Raw genomic sequence first — 21,899 nt, 5'->3', positions numbered from 1 at the left:
TTGGCATATTGACAAAAAGAGCAACAGAGTCACCGATTCATGAAAACACTGACTGGTTCAGTTGACTTTAAATTTTCTATCTGTGGGTTTGGATTGATATTGATAATGTCAAAGCCATGTTTCTGACTAATTGATCAATAATCCTGGGCAACTATTATGGTCCTCATTAATTAGGCTGAGTGCCAGCAGTAACAAAATGACACCAGACACACAATGTTGGTATTAGTTCCTCACTCAACCAAGGAGGAAATACAGACGCACTTTTATTAAAACAACGTGGGGTTAAATAGCAGCAGAGAAAGGAAGAGAGATAACAACAACGTAAGTTTTCAAATTCATTCCTGATTGGTATGGTACATCTCAATCAAACAGAAAAAGTTTAAGCACTGCCATATATAACCAGCTACTCCTGGTCCTGCGTGGTAACCTTGGGGAGCTGTCTTGTGGCAACAAGCCAAGCATTTGTTATTCTTGCACCCGTCCTGCAGGCGCCATCTTATCATATAGCATTACATCAGTTTCAAGCATAAGCAACTATATCTAGCATTCAGCTTTTTCATACATTACATAATTACAACCTTCACAATATGGTGGCCTCTATTGACAGAAAGTGAATCAACTACCATCAGAATCACTTCTAAAACATATATATGCTGTGGTACAGGGAAGATGGTGGCACAATGAACATACCTTTTTAGTGTCAAAATACAATATGTGTACCCAGGGCATGGATTTGTCACTTAGAGCACCCATCACCTCAATGAGACCTGTCAATCTTTTTTTAGGAGGCAACTTGGGTGGCAATTGCAGAAGAAAAAGAGTGCTCTGGTGGCATCGGCAAGCTCTGGCTGTGCTGAATAAATCATTGGCATATGGATTAAAAGTTGTTTTTCTTAGGAACAGGATTGCATTTTGACAAAATAAGGAAGGTTCACAAATCCGCTGACTGCCCCTTCAACACTATATTCATGGGTTTAAAAGTGACTTTATCCATGAAGTGTGGGCAATGCGGTTTGTGAACAATTCCTGTATACTCTTAATAAAGTAAAACTAGCAGCACAGAGATAATCGCATAAAGGGTTTCAGTTCAAGCAAACTACAGGATAAATCATAAAATATGTTACTACTTTTGGCTTATGGCAGTTTTTATGGAGCCAAAACATTTTCCAGCACATATTTGTCAAATCTCTATGGGGACTTCCAGTCTATTTTAGAGCATGCGGCATACATGTTGGATTGTAAACTTGACTATACACTTACTGTTATATGGAGAGGATTGTTAAACTGAATTGTATGGATCAAAGCTATTGTCTGTGAGGCCATGCCATCTGCACGCCTTTTGGTGGTCATTTCTTTATATGGAGGCAGCTAAAAACTAGCACTAACTGTAGAAGTTACTAGCAATTATAAGCTATTATTTAATTCGGCACTAACCTAAAAAAAAAACAAACAAACAAACAAACTTGCATATATCGATATATCAGCTGGAAATAGAAGTCTAAGGGTTGGTTCACATCTGCTTTTGTATTCCGTCCAGGGGAGTCCGCATGGGGAACCCCTGAATGGAATACCAAACACAATTGCAAGCGCTGTTCAGTAAAAGCACACGGATCCCCATAGACTATAATGGGGTCCGTGTGCTTGCCACCAGATCTCCGCTCAGAACATGCGACTGGAAAGTACTTCACTATCTACTTTCCTGTCTGCATGTTCCATGCGGGCAGCACGCGGTAAGCACACGGACCCCATTATAGTCTATGGGGTCCGTGTACTTTTTCTGCACAGCGCTTGCAATTGCGCTTGGTATTCTGTTCAGGGGGGTCCATATGCGGACTCTCCCAGACGTAATACAAATGCAGATGTGAATGAGGGGTAAGATGTGCAAATTGATTTAGGGGAAGAAGAAACTGCATAAGAGACAAGCAGACATGCATATATGCCGCAGATTATAATATATGACATATGGATGTCACAGTGAAGGCTCCCTACATGAGAGAACAGAAAGCCACTCTATAGTAGAGGTGCCATTTGTGTCATCCTTGTCTGAATGGTAACTGCACTGGAAATGCTGGGCTAACCGCTAGCACCCTGGCAATATTCGTTATTTCAGCAGTCTTATGAAGTTATTGTAATTTCCCCTATATTTTTTTTGACCATTTTAGGGTAGAGCTATGAAATGAAATGAGGGTAATAACCTTGTCAGAACTGGAACAATAGATCTCTTACATGGTCCATATTCATTCCTCTGGTCCTAGAAGCCTAAGCCACTGCTAACCACTTTAAGAGAGTGCTGAAAGCAGATGTAGAAAGAGATCAGGGTTACAATGTATCGTGGACGCATCTGACAGTGCATACAGGCCAATGCTGGCTGTCATGGTAACTGAAGGAAGGGCCGCAGACTGAGAGTAATAGTACAATTTTTCATCTGTATCGAAAATGAGCACCCTAACAAAAACAGATTGCCATAATGTACATCCCTATAGCTATAGCAATCTAAAAGGGTCATTGTAAAAAAATATTACATATGTGCCTGTGAGAGGCTACCATTCACGCAACGTTCCATCCGTAACATAGTATTATAGAAAAATGATGTCCTGTTTTTTACACGGCGCCAACATATTCTGTAGCTCAGCACTGTACGTGAATTGTAAGCCCTCAGTCCTTGCTCACAGTGTTGCAAAATCTAATTTCAGATACATTTAATTGGTTATAAAGAAGAATATTTACCAGAAACAATACCCAACAGAGCATGGTATGACGGCATCCGTATTTGTGTGACATTGTATAGACTCTCTTACATGGTTTTGTTTTATAATGGGGGAAATCTTACTCTATGCGCCTTGGATTACTTACAGAGACATATGGAGGGTTTTTTGTTTGTTAAGTTCCATATGAATCTGATGCTCCATCAGATTCTGTGTTATATAGCTAATATATCACCTGGTGGATTATACTATGGCGACACATACTGTATATTCCCTGTGAGCTTCACTCTCAGTGCTAGAGTCAGCCATAACTACAGACCTAGTGGAAGATGTCAGTACAGTAATTTAGGGGTGATTATCTAGATAAAAGATGAAAGCCCCTGCAGGAGATGAACTGTCCCTAAAGGCCTATGCAGCTAATTTGCAGAAGAATAAATCTTGCATTTTTATGGAAATGGCGCTGCAACATGGAATAAGAAAGGTATCTTTGGAAAGTGCTTACGGACACAATCCTGGGAAACTGAGCACTACACCCTAAATATATTTTTCTTCAATGGATTCATCTAGTGCATAGATGCCATACAATTTCATAGTTTGAAGGCGCTGAACCAGTCATACTGCATATATATGTTTGAATTTGGAGTCCAATGGATAACGCCAAATTTTTTCTGTAAGATTCAAATAAGAAAAAAATCCTTATGAAACTGGATGCATATTATTGTGAAGGAAAGTGACGTAATGTAAGTATGATAGAGTGGGGCGGTGGTTTAGTATAGGTGACGTTCTGTTTCCTGGAATGTCACTGGAAAATCGGAAAATGTGCTGGGGAAGTTACATGACTGTCCTGGCGTACTAGATAAAGAGATTTTTGGTACACTAAGTAATTTAGAAGGTAGGCAGGGGAAGCTGTTTAGCTTAGCCTAGGCGGGGGGTATAGTTTAGATTAGGCAGTGGGGGTATAGTTTATAGTAGGGGGTGTATAGCATAGAGTAGGTGGGGGGAGCAGTTTAGCTTAGAGTAGGCGGGGGGAGCTGTTTAGCTTAGCCTAGGTGGGGGGTATAGTTTAGATTAGGCAGTGGGGGTATAGTTTATAGTAGGGGGTGTATAGCATAGAGTAGGTGGGGGGAGCAGTTTAGCTTAGAGTAGGCGGGGGGAGCTGTTTAGCTTAGCCTAGGCGGGGGATATCGCTTTGATTAGGCAGTGGGGGTATAGCTTATAGTAGGGGATCTATAGCTTAGAGTAGGTGGGGAGAGCTGCCTAGCTTAGAATAGGCGGGGGGAGCTGTTTAGCTTAGAGTAGGCGGGGGGGGGGGGAGTGTATAGCTTAAAGTAGAAGGATCAATTTTTCCCAGACAACCCCTTTAATCACGGGACCAATTTCTAGGCTTAGTAGTTGTGGTTACAATTCTAAATGTTATTTCTTACTGATGTGTTCAGCCATTTAGCTGTTGCTCTCCCTGAATTTTGATGTTGAGGCAAGGCAAGACTGTAATACAACTATGTCCATTAACTCTGACATGCTATATTTTATTGAGCTTTCACCAATAATTTGGTGCTTAATGCTTTCATTGTATATTTACTTGTCATTATTAATGGCTACATTTTACAGTGTAATGTGTCCAACAACATATTTCCTTTGTATTATGCACTCAATTTTCCATTAGTTTAACTATCTTTTAAAGCAGCAAAGTTTATTCAGATTACGTTAAACAATATAAATAATGAAGTCTTGGACTAAGGCATTCCAATAGGTTGGGCTGAAACCTAATTAGCAAAATGATATCTAATAAGGGAACAGAAACAAAGAAAAAGGGTGTATACAGCCATTACACCAAACAGTCATATTGTTATAATGCTTTTGAGCCTATATACAGGTAGAATAGTCACTTTGTCACTGTGATCAATGTTTCTTATATCATTAATATCTCCAAACTTTTCTCAGTTGCCTGAATGTAAATATCCAACAACCTATGCATTGAATACATGAATTGTACACTATTAATACTATATAGTATTTAATATTTTGATTGTGAAGCTGGACGTTGAGTACAGTTTTGCCGACTCATATGCCACCCAAAACTACTCTGACTCTGACTCCACAGACATGGTGGAACTATGTGCAGTGGGAGACAGTATATATACCATGTTTCCCCAAAAATAAGACAGTGTCTTATATTAAATTTTGGTTCTAAAGATATGCTATGTCTTATTTTCAGGTGATGTCTTATTTTAGTTTTGTGTGCTGCTTCCACCACTGTGCTATGCTGAGATGAGCTTGCTGCGCAAAGACTATGTGAAGAAAAACATTGCAGCCGGCTGAACGTTGTGTGCCGTGCTCTGTGTGCACAGGAAAGTCGTCTGCTGTGATACCGTACGTTGTATACACTGTTCCTGCTGCTATGGGATGAGCTGGGAGAGTGGATCCCCCACTGCATACAATGATTAGCATACAATGATTTGCACAGTGGGCAGCAGGAACAGTGGATTCAATGTATGGTAGCGGCATGCCTGTGCACACGGAACATCGCGCACAGTGTTCAGCCGGTTGCAATGTTTTCCTTCATACAATCTTTGCACAGAAAGATTATTATTATTGGGGATGTCTTACTTTTGGGGGGTGTCTTATATTAGGCAATTCAACAAAACCTCTGCTATGTCTTACTTTCGGGGGATTTTTGGGGAAACAGGGTAGGTACAATATGATAAGATGAGTTTGTAGAATCACTATATAAATGACAGCAACATAAGTTCTAAGCCTTTCATTCCTGCTACAGTGTACTTGGCTCATATACAGGTTGGCAGTACAGCTATAGACAAGTTCTGGCATTAGAGAAAAACTGTCAATTTCATATATCTGGATATCTGTGTCTTATTTATTAAAATATCGCAGGAACCATGGTGAATGTCTGCAATTCTAAAGATCATTTTAAAATAGGCACAGACTGACAAGTGGTTCATCTTATAAGACAATATAATGTCTTATTTGTGCTATTACCTGTGTTGGCGGTTGTGGATACCACTCATGGTTTACCACTAATAGCCGGGCTACACCTGAACTTGCCATTGTTTGACGTGCATTTAGTGGTAACTAATTGTGAACTATGGTCGATACCACCATAGATACAGTCATTTATTATATGTACTAAGGTGAAGAGACTTACTTTTACTTTCTGGGGATTTTATTAAATCAGCATTGCAGGATAATAGGCTAAACTGGATGGGCTTGTTAATTAATTATAAAATATTAATTATATATACTGTATATATTTAATATTTTTATTTTGGAGTTGGAGACATTACTGTTCATAAAAAAGATGCCAAAATGTAAAAGTAATAATAATAATAATTATTATTATTATTATTATTATTATTATTATTATTATTGTCATTGCTTGCGGTTTAAAAGTTCAATTTCATCACCAAGTTTTCAGGCATTACTTTACTGTCCAAACTGTAAAATTATGGAATATGCCTTTGTAGAATTTAGTTATGATGGAAAGTATGGCAAGTTTTGAAAGGGCTAAATATCTACCCTGTAAACCACAATATACAGGGCCACTGGTATTAATGGTGGATCTGTCCGATTTCCAGCAGGTGTCGAGAGGGAATGTTTTCCACTTAATGGTGCATTTGGTGTTTGCAATTAATAAAGTGGTTTTTGCCTTCCTCTAGATCAGTATGGGTTTATAGGCATAAAACTGTTGAACCTAGTGGACATTTGTATTTTTTAGCCAACTATGTAACCATGTATATTTATTTTCATTCCATAGGAGCTGGAGTGATTTATCAGAAGATCTGAGGCCGGCATGATCGCCACTGGAGGTCTGTTGAGGATCTCTGCCCGGAAACAGGATCCTCTCAGAACTAAAACCCAACCTCCAAAACGCAAGCGGAAAGCAAAAAAGAAGCGCAAGAATGATGTGGTGGTAGTGAAAGGAAAACTTAAACTTTGTTCTGTTTCTGGGTTAATTGCGCTATGTGGAATTTTAGTACTTCTTGTTGGAATTGCCATGGCTGTTATGGGATATTGGCCAAAAAGTCATTCAGTATATCATGGAGGTCTAGGGACGAATAAAGCCAAATTATCATCAGGGGATACAAATATAAGCAGTGCTAGTAGAAACCTATCCTGGAGCCATCACAACAGTCAAGGAGCTAATACCTTCAAAGTAAATGACACAAACTTAAGAAGCCGTCAGCAAAAAACATCTTCTGGATCTTCTGGTTTTCTTGCAGGTCTGTTTTCTGGATACTTACACTCGGATAATCTTAAAGTCTTTGGTCCTCTAATAATGGGCATTGGAATATTTCTATTTATTTGTGCAAATGCGGTTCTTCATGAAAACAGAGACAAGAAAACTAAGATTATTAACCTGAGGGATCTTTATTCTACAGTGATTGATGTCCACGGCATGAAATGCAAGGATGGAGCTCCGCTGAATGGCTTTGTAAATTATGTGCAATCACGGGGCATGGATGGAAAAGCTGGAGATCCTTTTGGAGCTGCTATGTTAGCCAAGAGCTCTTGGCATTCTGCTCTTGGTGGTACAATTTCATTTTCTCCTCCGAATCCTAGGGAAACAAGGACGTCTTCTCCAAAGGTACATCGTCATGCAGCAGAGGACTCCAACATGAATGAGGCAGTATACAGTATTTACAGGGAGAGGTCAAACTCTGCTTTACCATTTGACAGAATTTCTGGGAGGGGACATGACAATGATTCACTTGCAGGTTCACCGGATTTGAGGTGGGGTAGAAGCAGCACAAATTCCATTGTTGGCCATTCTCTTAGTGCATTTACATTGCCAATTGTGAAGTTAGATAGCTGTCTGTTGGAGAAGAAGGAAGAACCTGGGGAAGGTAAAAGTGCCAAAGAAGTACAGAAAGGAGAGATTGAATTAAGTTTGAAAAATTTTAGCCATGTAGACTTAAATTGGGAAATTCCCAAAACCCATAGAAAACTACCCTTAAGGCGCCAGAGCACAAGCTGTCTGCCAGACTTCAGGAGACCTATGTCACCTGGTCTATTGTCAGACTTAGGTAGCCAGTCTTTAAGTAGCACAGATTTAGACTGTAGCCTTCTGGTGAGAACCTCTCCATTTGGCAAAACAAAGACTGCAGTTCTTGTGGATTCTCTTACGACAGCACCATTAATAAGAAGAGATTCGCAGAGCTCAGGGTCTGACCAATCAAGCAATAAGGGCTATGTTCATCTGGAGGAGGCAGGAACCTCCTTTGAGTCTATAGACACCTCAGCCAATAAAACCCAGGAGGACTGTGAGGATTCCAAGACTATAGACATAGACATTCCCTTGGAAGATACCAGCACAGAACATGTAGTACATCTTCAGAAGCAGTACACTAATAAAGAGAAACTGTTGATGCTCTCCAGGTCTCATGCTAACTCTGAAGAGGATGATCTAGATAACACAAGTATTTAAGGCACAAATGAAATTATAGCAAAATCCACTCTGAGATTTATTCACACAAAGTTCCGGAATATGCTGTTTTACATGGAGCTTGCCAATATCCAAAGATCTGCAGTGTCAACAGTTGTCATACGTATTGATAACCGTCACAAACATCTGATTGTAACTGTATGTATGATTGAAACCAAACTGTATTAATAAACTTGGAAAAAGCCCATCTTAAGCTCTTAACATGAAATGAGATAGATTATTTTGATAATAGCTGTGCACTTCATTTTTGGCTATGGTAGATCTTTTTCCTGCTGATGGCATGTCAGTACTGTAATTGCTTGGTTATGGCAATTTAGTTTGGCTTACTCAAACGCTTAGGCAGCAAGTCTGTCTACCTACTGGATTAACTGAATTATTTTATTTTTGGAGAAGCTATTTTAGAAGTTTTATCATTGCTTTATTGACAGAAATATTCTCAAATACCTTTTAAAAGATGGACAAAGGACAGATTTAAATTGTTTTTGTGGGACTGTTAGATTTATTCAGATTTTTATTTTCGAAGATTTTGAACCTCCTGTAATACATTGTTATATTGGGTGTTATGGTTATAAATTACTGACAGCATTAATAATAATAATAAAATCAACTCTTTTAAGAAATGTTTACATTGAACTATATCACATGCACCAAAATGTATTTTTGTTAATTTCATGTTTTTATTTTTCTGAACCTCTTGCAGTATTTTAATAATGGCATGCAAACAATTGTGCTACAAGCAGACTTGAAATGCAGAGTATATAATAAATTAGAGATCTCTTTGCTAGCTACCATAGACTTTAATTTCTTTACATGGAAATTAAGTGAATTGCATGATAAAATGTATTTTTGCTACATTTCATATTTACTCAATGTAGATTTGCATCATTGGCCCATTTGTCAGAATGTCAGCCTTTTGATGTTTTCTATTATCAAGATCCTTTATAATAACAATAACAATAAAGCAAATAAAATAAATCATTTTATTACAACAATGTACAAAAGCGTTATTACAAAGAACACAGTTTGCTTTGCAAATGTTTGTCCTGCAGCGACATATTTATGTGAAATTCATTTCAAATGACATTTAGACTGGAGCTAAGATAACCGCTTTTATGGAAACAAATCTTCATTTTCTCAGTGATGCTTCTGGTTTATTCCAAGTAGACTCTACTATTTAACCAATACCTCAACTGATGTCCTTATTGTGTAATATTTAGGCTCTAATCACTTTGATGTTATGATGTTCCATTCTTTTTGGTTTCCAATGTTTTTGAAGGCTAGAATAGCACAGTAGGCAGATTATTATTGCTGTCCACAACTAAAGAAATTGCATAGATTCTATGATAGGTCAGCGGGATCCACCAATGTTTCTTAGTATCTACATGAAGAGGTATACATCATTGCAGTCATGGTTCCATTCAGGGGTGAAGTGATGGGAGTTGCTGCCAAATTGGCTGTGTAGCCCTTGCCTAACTTTTAGCTGCATCGCTGGCTATCTTGAATTACCCATTGGTACAATAAAGAAATTTTAGCGCTCTTGTGCCATCCATATAGGCAACAAATAGGTATATAGGTAATAGTGCACTAATAGTCTCCCCATACATATGTATTAATCTTTAATAGTTCTGCCACCCTCCATGTAATAGTGACCTCATACAGGTAAAAGTGCCACCCCACACAGAGTTAATAGTGACCTCTCCCCCACATGAGTAATAGTCCCCCATAGGAAGTAATGCTCCACCTAAAGGTCATAATCCCCCACATAGGTAACAGTGTCGCCCTACAGGTAATAGTACCGCACCCAAAGCCCCTACAGGTAATAGTGCCTTAACTGTTTTCCCCCCGCAGGTAATAGTACCTCTCATAGATAATAGTACCCTGATAGTGCTGTCCCACATAGATATATATTAGGGCCCCCAACAGATAAGTTTTTTTCCCCAATTAATAATAATAGCCCCCACCCTCTATCCAACATAGTGTCCAGGTTTATGCAATCCCTGGCTGTGTGTCTCTCCTATTATCTTCCCAGCTCTCTGGCTCCTTCTCTATGGTACTGCTAGTTCTGGGAACAAGAGCAGGAAACCAGGAGGACAATAGGAGAATGCACAACTGCACCAGTGTTGCATAGGAAGAGAAGGTAAGCATACAATTCAATAGACAAATAGTTTGTTAAGGCGCCTGGTCAGAAGTGCGCCTTCTGTGATTCCACTGGTTAGGTTAAGAACAAAAACCATGACAGTAATGTGAAAATAAATAACATTTTATTTACAGTAATGTTTTGATGTATATATTCTATGAGAAGATTACCATGCTAGAAAACCATTTTTTAAATTAAAATTTGTATGGTCTTCTTCAAGAGGTTTCACTGTATCCTCATACAATGCAATGAATTTATCAGAGGTTCTTATCAAAACTATTGTATTGTACTTCTATATGTGTTTGTTATGTCAGCATTAGCACTAGACTGCAGGTGGTGAACTATATACGTTACATGGTAAACCACCAGTAAATAGAGATTGTGCTCATAAATAAATCTGAAGCCTGTGGTGAGATGAATGCCTTCTTCATTAAAATGGATCTGCTTGGAAGTGGAGAGAATGAAGGAGTCACAATGAACTTGTTTCTTTAAGAAATGGAGAGTGTTTGCTGTTGGCCTCTTATCTGACAAAGAGGCAATTGGTGACACCTTTTCTGTCTACTTCTTGGTATCTCAGCTCATGGCTGATGGGAACGTTGGGAAGGTTGGAGGTGCCAGCACTGTCCAGCTGATCTTATTTTATGCTGACTAGTACTGTGACTAGAAAAGGAATATGGACTGTAATATGTGTTGTATGGGGACACAAAAAGTGGTATGGAAGAAATTTGGGGTTTATAATGTTACCTTTTCAAATCTTAGATCTTCTATTCTAAGGATGTATCTGATATGTTACTATAGCCTGGTATGAACTCAATGATTTTTATATGGACAGATATCAAGATGTTCATTAACGTAATGGCATTAAAAATATTGTGCCATACGGCTAATAGTAACACTGAATGAATACATTGGCTACATAGTTTATAAGTTTGGTGTATGAGGGAGAGCACATCTGACATCCCCCCCCATGTCCAGTGTATCTTTCAGTTCCTCCAGTAGGTGAATGGCACAACAATCTTTTGCTACTTGAAGTACAGACCTGAAATATGATGTCCTTACTTAGGGCTGGATATTAAAGGGGCTATCCACTACCTAAAAGTAATATCCTATATTGTTTAAGCTGACAAACCCACTTTTGGATTATAGGTAGGAAGCATGAGAACTTCCAAGAAATAAGAAATAAAGGATAAACATTGATATCTTCTAATGTCATACACCAACTATTGTATGGGAAAAATATGCAAATCTGTTTTTCCAAGATGTAAATAGGAAAACAGTGCCTCTAGGGGTAGCCCTCTTAAACATCACGCATGACTTTTTCAACAAGCCTATTGCTATGATGCGAGGATTTGCCAAACCAGAAAACCTATTCCAAAAGTAAAAGAATCCCAGATGTGGACAGCGCTGTTTCAATCTGGTTGGATCTCTTCAGCACAGCGTAGGGAAAACTGATTTGGCACAGATGAGAGACTTCTAGACCAGGTTCTGGGGATAATATCACTCCTTAAAGAGAGAGCACCTTTACAGGCGTATGGAGTCCATACTCCATACACTTGTAAAGGTGCTCTCTCTTTAAAGAGTGATATTATCCCCAGAACCAACTATTGTATGTCATTCATTTTATAGGACTTCCCCATCACGTTTGTTGGCAAAAATGTAGGCATTACAATAAACATATAGTATTGCAGACAAAATTGCTTGTCTGGCTTTTGTAAAATGGAGTGATTTTTTTATTTTATTTTTTTCTTACCAGAAACAGTGCTACTTTCAAATATGGACAGTGGTTTATGGTGTCTAAGTTGCAATATCAGACACAACACATTGGCAAAAGTAACAATGTTCCAGAAGGAAAATAGCCCTTTTTATCTAATCTCATGTGTTCGTATACTCCATTTTGCCATGTTGCTTTACCATGATTATTGCAAAATTGTGACCAAACATGTTGTGATTTTACAAGCTGTCTTGTGCATTTGGTGAAGAAACATATGAATCGTACAAGACAGCTCGTACAGTATTTCAAACAACAGAGCTAAAAAGTTTGCTCACATAGATGCTTCCAATGAAGGAATATAAATCCAGCTTGGAATACTGTAAAACAACATATAAATTCATACTTACTTCAGTAATCTCCCACCACGCCAACACTGCCCAGTCACTGCCTCACAATCCAGAACTGATGTCAACACAGGACATGTAACCACTGCACCAACCATAGTCCGCAGTAGTGACTCACTACAGCCAGTGATGGATTGCAGCAGATAGATGGCCCAGGTCTACATATCATTGATAGTCCAGAAAGAAGAAGTAATGGCCACAACATTGGAACCACTGACGGATCTGCAAGTTGAGTCCAGCTGTTTATTTTGCAGCTTTCTAAACTGGTTTGGATAGAATTTACTCTTTCTGGAATGCCTCTCTAATTGAAAAGATACCTAAACTTACACCAAAAAAAATTAATATATTTATTTCTGATTGTAGGAAACACTTGTGTAATATCTGAGAGTCTGGCTGCAATGGGTATACCTACCTTACAACCACAGTTTTGGCATGGACAGATTTATGTCCTCAGTAACCAGCATGGGAATGATTGCTACAGGACAGCCCTTGAGGTCATGGATGAGGAGGCCTTTCATGACAAATCTGGATTATACCATATATTTGTGGAAAAAAATAGGAGAGCTTGTTTGATAAACCATCTTCAATGTTATTTTCATGTTCTAAGGGCCCCAGTTTTTAGCTACTCTGATCTATACCTGGAGAAAAGAGACATTAACCATTGCTGTGCTACAGTATCTCCAAGTATCACATGGATCAGATAATACAGTATAAATTTAATTGTAAGGTTGAATTCCTTTCTAAAGTTCCTTTAAACTTGCATATCCTTCAGGCATGTTTGTTTTCTAGAAAGTTCAATGGTTGCTATTAAAATTGTATCTTTATAAATATAGTTTATTGCAGTGGATTAGTTTCTGCAGGTGATATCAATTTTATTTTCCATCTATTATTATGTAATTCTATTTCCTGATTCTTGAGCGTATATTCTACCCCAAACTCCCTGCTGGAGTAAGTATATGTCTCAAATTAATTCCTTCCATGAGTTCCAGGCCCTTAGCTGTAGACTTGAAAATAAAGTACTTAGAAGAAAACATTTCACAGTGTTAATCTTCAGCACTGAATAACTAATAAAAAGCTGAGTAGGTTTTTAATACTTTACTGTACTTAGAATGACTTTCTTAAAAATGTTTTCTGAGTCTTAACTATTGATGGCTTATTTTTACATTTGGCTTGCAGTCTTTTCATCAGTGGGGTTCTGGCCCCTGCGACCCCACCATTCAGTGCAATGAACCTTTTCCTTCATCTGATAGGTAGCTTTGCCTGTTATGTCGGTCAATCCCTTTTAGGATAAGAGCACTTGTTTTCTAAACCACTCCTGGGTTCAAAACTTCATTACAAATGCAGACCTATCCTGTTCACATGAGACTGATATGATGCAGATTTTCTAGGACATCTCCTCCAGTTTGCAGCTTCTGTATGTAAATTCCACAATGTGTCAGTGCCCTGGGGACAAACCTTTACATTTCTACGGGTTCAACAAACTGCATAAATGAATATTACAGTGTATGTAAATTAAGAATAATGTCATTTCTGGCCATTATATGACTTACAACAATTTTTAGCAATGTCTCCCTCTGCGCCCTGTTTAATGAATATTGTTAAGGTTGAGCCGATCTTGACTTTTTAGGATCTTGACTCTCGATCCCAATTCCGATCCCAATGCAAGTCAATGGGATTTTTTTTACTAATCGGAGATTGGATTTTAAAAACAATCGTATTCACTATACAGCATGGAATCTAACAATTGAACGCTTTAATTGTTAAAAAAAAATCACTACACAGTGTGGATTCTAATCCCTAAGTAGCCAGAGGATTTATTTTTTTTTAATCCTCTGGCTACTTAGTCCCCCCTGGTGTCCACTTACCTGCAGAGATGGCTGGTCCAGTGCCCAGTGTTCTCGTTCTTCTTTGCCTCGCTGCCCCCTGCCTTCCAGGTTAGGAGAGTGTGGGTGGGTTAGGAGAGTATGGGCGGGTACTGGGATGGGAGATTTCACGTCTCCCCGCCCTGTACCCACCCACACTCTAAGTCACAAGCCCCGCCTTTTTCCTAGCTCTTTAACACTAACCTGGGAGGCGGGGGCAGCAAGGCGAAGAAGAACGAGAACACCGGGCATGGGACCAACCATCTCTGCAAGTAAGTAGCTACTAGAGATGTTAGCTAGTCTCCCATTAGAATGAATGGACGCAGCCGGCGCGCATGGGGTTAAGGCTGTGTGCCGGCTGCTTCCATTCATTCCTATGGAACCGCAGCGGAGCCTTCACACTGAGTATACACTCAGAATGAGCGGAGCATATACTCAGTGTGAAGGCTAACATTGTTAGCTTTTCCCACAATGCTTGGCCTGTAGCAAAACGTGGGAAATAATCACCAATCTCGATCCCACCTAAAAAGATCGTGTTCAGAATTCTGATTGCGATCGTGAAATTTTCTCGATCGCCTATCAGAATCCGATCTTTTCCGAACACGATCGCTCAATCCTACCTATTGTCTATTGAGCTGCTAAGTGGAGACTAGCTACCATGATGTCTACTATACATTGTACACTGAAAGTTAAAAAGAATATGTCTATGTAACCCTGTCTCAGTATCAGCAGGATCATATAAGACATTATCGAGAAGCAGTGACCTGTATTGATGTAAATAAACCCTTGGAGTGATGTACAAGGCTTAGCTTTCTGAAGCTGTGAATCTCTCTGCTCACTCGCTAAACTTTTACTGTGAGCTATAATATTAAACCTCTCATCTTGTGGAATTCAGAAGATTAATTTCAGATTGAAAGTCACTTTAGGAGGAAGATTGGAGAAAGAAGGGTTACTAGAAAATTTCTTAGATTTTGCTTGTACCACTGATTTATGCAAAGCTGGCTGAAAAGTTAATGACTATTTATGATTTTCCATGCACATCCAAATTAACATCTCTACTGGCTTCATTGTACCAGGGTGCAGTGACTATATGAGGTCACATGACAACTACTAGGCATTTGGATTATTGCCCTTGGAATACAGAAAAACACAGAGAAGCAAATAACTATCAATTTTCACTGTGGATGTATATGGAGAAAAAAAGCTGAAAACCAAACAAAGTAAAAAAATAAATAAAGTATATGGAAACTTTTTAACATGTCTATTTTTACTGGAGAAATGTAGCAAACAGTGTAGATGCTTTAAGCTACCCCCTGAAGGAAATAGAGATTTATTTATTCCCACTGTTCAGCTATCCAGCTTAGATGTATTGTACTTGACACGCTATATGTGGAACATTTTCTCAAAATGACTATTGAAGGGTTCCCTCTGGGTAGTATTGTTGTGTTACTTTGCAAATAATACAGTACAGAAATATAGTGAGGTTAATTGAGTTGTAAATAAATGTTTACTTCTTAAAAACTGTATTGTTATTATTATTATTTATTTGTATAGCATCATTAATTCCATAGTGCTGTACATTATTATATTCTTAATTCCATAGTGCTGTACATTATTATATTCTTAATTCCGTAGCACTGTACATTATTATATTATTAATTCCATAGTGCTGTACATTATTATATTATTAATTCCATAGTGCTGTACATCATTATATTATTAATTCCATAGTGCTGTACATTATTATATTATTAATTCCATAGCCATGTACATTATTATATTATTAATTCCATAGAGCTGTACATTATATTATTAATTTCATAGCACTGTACATTATATTATTAATTCCATAGCACTGTACATTATAATATTAATTTCATAGCACTGTACATTATATTATTAATTCCATAGCACTGTACATTATATTATTAATTCCATAGTACTGTACATTATTATATTATTAATTCCATAGCACTGTACATTATTATATTATTAATTCCATAGCCCTGTACATTATTATATTATTAATTCCATAGAGCTGTACATTATTATATTATTAATTTCATAGCACTGTACATTATATTATTAATTCCATAGCGCTGTACATTATTATATTATTAATTCCATAGAGCTGTACATTATTATATTATTAATTTCATAGCACTGTACATTATTATATTATTAATTCTATAGCACTGTACATTATATTATTAATTCCATAGCATTGTACATTATTATATTAATTCCATAGCACTGTACATTATTATATTATTAATTCCATAGTGCTGTACATTATTATATTAATTCCATAGCACTGTACATTGTTATATTATTAATTCCATGGTGTTGTTCAGATGGTGATGTGGTGACAGTAGTGTTATTACAGGTTGTAGGTCTTCCTGAATAGGTGAGTCTTCAGGGCCTTCTTGAAGCCTGTGATTGTGGGGGTCAGTCTAATGTGTCTTGGTAATGAATTCCAGAGTATGGGGGATGCACAGGAGAAATCTTGGAGACGGTTGTGTGAAGAGTGGATAAGAGCAGAGCGGAGTAGAAGGTCTTCGGAGGATCTGTTGGCAGATAGTGAGAGATTAGGTTGGAGATATATGGAGGGGACAGGTTATGGATAGCTTTGTATGTCAGTGTTAGTATTTTGAACTCTATTCGCTGGGCAACGGGTAGCCAGTGAAGGGATTGAAAGAGAGGAGCAGCCAATGAAGAATGGGGGAGAGGTGTATTAAGCAAACAGTACAGTTTTGGGTGGACTGGAGGGGGCCAGATTATTCGCTGGGAGACCATGGAGAAGGGTGGTATAGTAGTCTAAGCGGGAGATTATGAGAGCATGGGCTAGCATTTTTTGTAGTTTCAGGGGTGAGGAAGCCGCGGATTCGGTGGATGTTCTTGAGTTGGTGGCAGGAGGTGTCGAGGGTTTGAACATGCGATTTGAAAGATAAGTTAGAGTCCAGGGTTATCCCAAGGCAACATACCCGTGGGACAGGAGTAAGCATGGCTCCATTAACTTTGATAGATGGGTCAGGTAGAGGGGCTGTGGGAGGTGGGGCGAAGATGATGAACTCTGTTTTCTCCATGTTGAGTTTGAGAAAGCGGGAGGAGAAAAAGGAGGCTACGAATGCTAGAAACTTTGGAACTCTGAACAACAGCAAGGTAATGTCTGGTCCAGAGAGATATATTTGAGTGTCATCAGTATAGCAATGGTATGGAAAACCGTATTTTCTATATTTGCAAGCAAAACACCCACCTACAAGTGTCAGAATTTCACAAAGCTCTGTATACCATACTTTTGTGTCCATCCCAAAAAACAGACAGAAACAGATCAGTTGATGTCTATGTAAATGGATAGCCATCCCTTTGCATCTGTTTGTGTCTGTTTTTTGCATCTGTTTTTTTCCATCTGTTAAACAGATGTAGAAAACATGATCTGAATAGAATCTTATCATATTGCAATGAACTTGGATTTATATGACCAGTTCACCATATTTCTACTTATCAGTCATCATAAAATAGTCTACATGCCATTACTGTTTCTATTGGAGGTTAATGTGGGGGACAAATTCGAGGAAGTATCCTCTGGATTTCCTGAGCAGTCCATAACACTATTTGGAACAATTTTTATGTAAAATCAGAAAAATACTGAAAACACCACCTAAATTTAGCCCTAAGCCAGTAATCAAAGCAGGATTGTTTTTGTACATACTTTTGTATAAATCTATTAGAGTAAAATATTTTTAAAAATTCTTGTAATCTTCAGTGTAAAAATGGCAACCAAATGTCTATTAGGCTGAAGGCCGCATTTTAAAGTACCTCCAAAGTCAATGGGATTCTGCCTAATCCCATCCACGCATTACAGAAAAAAAAAAAAAAAAAACTGCAGCGGAAAAGCTTCAGAATGTCGATTTTGCCTGCAGAAATATTGGCGTTTTTATATATATATATATATATATATATATATATATATATATATATATATATATATATTAGGGGCAGAAAGTCCACAGAGGAAAACTCTGCAAAAATGTAATGAAAAATATAGTACTGTGGCAGAAATGCATTGCTTTTTTTTTCCGCAGTGTTTTTAATTGCACTTTTGCAGAGTTTTCCTCAGTGGACTTCCTGCCCCTATTATACCTATATGGAAACGCCAGTGTTTCTGCAGGTAAATTCGATATTATGTTGCGTTTTCTTGCTGCCTTTCATTACGATGGGCTTTTGTCTTAAAAGTGTTTGTAACAATTTGAATCTGCTGGCTGACAATAAGGTCCCTCCATGTGAAACTTTCCACTAGATTAACATTCTAGGATATAAATGTCAGCCATTCATCTTTTTCTGTAATTGAGCCGAGATCAGTTCATTGCACAGTAAACGAGGAATGGCAAATATGAAATTTTATTCTATTACATAGATTTATCTTATACTATAGAGTGATGGAAAGTGAAAACTATTAGAATATGTGTATTAACCTTTTAGGATATGGCCTAGTTTGGCATTTAAGAACACATAGTCTTTCGAGACTCGAAGAAGTTCATCCTTAAGTACTGTACATTTATGGTTCTGGCCAGGAAGAGGTTAAAAACAACATTCCACCATGGCACCCTTACTTAAAGGGATCCTATCATTGGATACCCTTTTTTCTGACTAATACGTAGGAATAGCTATACTTCTTCTACTTTAGATGTCTTCTCTGCGCCACCATTTAGTAGAAATGAGTTCTCTCACAGCACTGGGGGCGGTCCCCAGCACTCAAACAGCACTAGGGGCATCCCCAATGCTGCAAGAGAAATCTCCAGCGACTCCTCCATCTTCTTCTAGAACAGCCTCTCCCTGTGTCTTCTTCCGTCCTGGGCATCAATCTTCTAGGCCTCGGGCAGAGCTGACTGCACATGCCAGCAGCCACACGAAAATGGCTGCTTACTCAGTAAGCTGTGTAAGAGGCCATTTTCTTGGGGCCGCTTACATAGCTTACTGAGTAAGCGGCCATTTTCTTGTGGCCGCTGGCATGTGCAGTCACCTCTGCCCGAGGTCTAGAAGATTGAAACCCAGGACAGAAGAAGACACAGAGAGAGGACATTCCAGAAGAAGACAGAGGCGTCGCTGGAGATTTCTCTTGCAGCATTGGGGATGACCCCAGTGCTGTTTGAGCATTGGGGACAGCCCCCAGTGCTGTGAGAGGAGACATCTAAAAGGTAGGAGAAGTATAGCCTTTCTTAAGACTATTCCTACGTGTTAGTCAGAAAAAAGGGTATCCAATGATAGGATCACTTTAATTCTAAATCAATCTGTGGACCTCATCAGTGTATACTGTATACTTTGTTGTGCTACAAATCCCATGATGCATCAGCATAGTATCACTTGAGCAACAGAAATCAAAACCAGTACTGTCAACCCTGTGGGAGTACAATGTGATTATCTTTCCCTTAATAATCTTCTAAGGAAGCTGAAAGATTACAAGTATAGAGCCAGGGAGGCTGGACTGTGGTTTTTAATCCAGTTTAATGCCAGGGGTTTAATGCTAGTATCTATGACAGCAGTCTGTGGGGAACAGTTCGTGAAATGACATCATACAGGAAGGTCTACACACAGTAACTCAAGTACAAAAAAACATGTCACTAAAACCATATTCACACATTTGCTATGTAATAGCCGCAATGTGGTAGATCTGATACCTAGTGAACAATAAAATTACCTTTTAAAGAAACGTTGGCTAAATAGCTTTCTTTAAAAAATTCCTTTCTATATTACAAAAGGCATACTCTACAGGGTCTTTATTATTAATGAGTTGCATAAAACAGATTTTCTAGGTCTTAGGGATTTCTTGGCTGGGTGATCCCACTGGGGATCCATGTATTGGCAAGTGCAGACAGTATGGAAGGACATTCTCCAAGAAGCTTTTCCATGACTTTAGACGTTAAGCCATATAGTCCTGTCTGCCACATAGGATGACCCCAGTAATATATATCACATACAAGTTGTGGCTCTATTACAATGGTTTAATACACCTAAAATGATGAGAGGTCGTTGCTTGTCTCAAGATATAATATGTGAAACTGCAGAACAAGCTATCCAATGCAAAATAAGAAACATCCTTAATTTCAAGAAAAACACAAGGCATTACACAGAATTGTACAATACAACTCATGTCAGGGTAATAGAGGGCCTAAGTACCATTGCATAATATGCCAGTCAGCTATATTCCTAGATACAAGGACTTGGAGTGTATACAATACTGCTTGGCTGACTTAGCCCCTTACACAAAACACATAACTAATTTTCCTTACAGTAACTATCTTTCCATCTGTGTAACCCTGAAGCACGGGCCATGTTTACGTCTCTTCTGCGCCTTCTTCAGACTTTCTGACTCTGGTATTGTCAAGATAATTATTTTTGTCATACTTACAGTTCAGTGGATCTCACAAGGTGATATATCGACTTACTATTATTTTTCCTTCACTATTTTTTACTTTTTTTTTTTTACAAAACTATGTTTAGCTGGCACCAGAAAATATGAAACAACATAGTGACTTTTATTTAAGGAATATGGATTTTATGACCTATCCTTAGAATGAGTAATACATAACAGAATATTGGGGCCGAACAGCGGTCCCTGCACCATTCAGCTGTACGGGGACACTTCAACAAACAAACCCAACTGTTTCTGGTCCTGTATTGTGTACAGTACAGGTGACAGAAATGGCCCCATACAGCTGATCAGTGCAGGGACCATTGAGTGGCCCCATGATCAAATATTTATAACCTATGCTAAGAATAAGCCATAAAATCCATATTCTTGGACAAAACATTTAAATACTAGGGGCCTACTATGTGATCTGTGGTCCAAGGTAGCCCTCCCAAATATCTATTGGAATGGTGTGATCCTGTGTATTTGTACTTGACATGCAGTCATACTTATATTCGTCCTCTACTTCTTACTAGCTTACTGAATATACGTTACAAATACTGGAGGTCAGAGAGTAAGGAAGTATAGCTGTGGGTATAGACTACACAATTTTTTGCAGTCTGTAACCATAGAGACACATAGCTCCATGGTCATCAAGCCATTGAGTACTGCTTACAGAGATGTGTTTCAGGTTACAGTTAAGTAACAAGTTATACACCTTACAGAAACTGGAACATTTGTACAGTTTTGATGATGCATTTTATAGTTGTGTTGCCTGTCGTCTTCAGGACTCTTCTGGCCGCCTCTGTGATGTCACGGGACCCATCATGACATTGTCACATAACATGTGAACACTGAGGTCCAATCATAGGCCTTAGTGGTGACCCTGGGGCCATGAGATCACAGGAGAGGCTGGAAGAGAACATTAGATGCCAGGGGAATGCACACCGAATGCCATAAGGAAACCCAGGAGAGGTGAGAGAACGTATTAGTGTTTATTATATTTCTACACCTCCTCTGGGACTCTGTTTAATTTACTCTTGGGTTTGAAGACACTACAGAGTACAATATTAGCACTTCTAGTATGTAGTGAGGCATCGCATCTGGTGCCTGAATCTTGTGAATATTTGAAAAACAAATCTCCCAAGTCTGGCCTTATAAGTATTATAAAGTATTATAGCACATTAACTCCTATGGCTATTTTTAGCCTTCA

General features: G+C 38.5%; 1 protein-coding gene across 2 annotated transcripts in view; it reads left to right on the top strand.

Annotated features, from left to right (window-relative positions):
• The window catches only part of TMEM200C (transmembrane protein 200C), a 52,746-nt gene extending 43,469 nt beyond the window's left edge, over window positions 1-9,277 (top strand). For both annotated transcript variants that reach the window (XM_075270654.1, XM_075270655.1), the window contains exon 2: window positions 6,475-9,277. In XM_075270654.1, coding sequence (XP_075126755.1) covers window positions 6,511-8,145 — 1,635 coding nt within the window. In that variant the 5' untranslated portion in view covers window positions 6,475-6,510 and the 3' untranslated portion in view covers window positions 8,146-9,277. The remainder of the gene's footprint in view (window positions 1-6,474) is intronic.
• Window positions 9,278-21,899: the final 12,622 nt, after the last annotated feature.

The sequence above is a fragment of the Leptodactylus fuscus genome, chromosome 4, assembly GCF_031893055.1.
Source record: "Leptodactylus fuscus isolate aLepFus1 chromosome 4, aLepFus1.hap2, whole genome shotgun sequence".
Taxonomy (NCBI): Eukaryota; Metazoa; Chordata; class Amphibia; order Anura; family Leptodactylidae; genus Leptodactylus; species Leptodactylus fuscus.
Note: the sequence above shows the minus strand (reverse complement) of the source record. Positions and strands in the feature narration are given on the sequence as shown.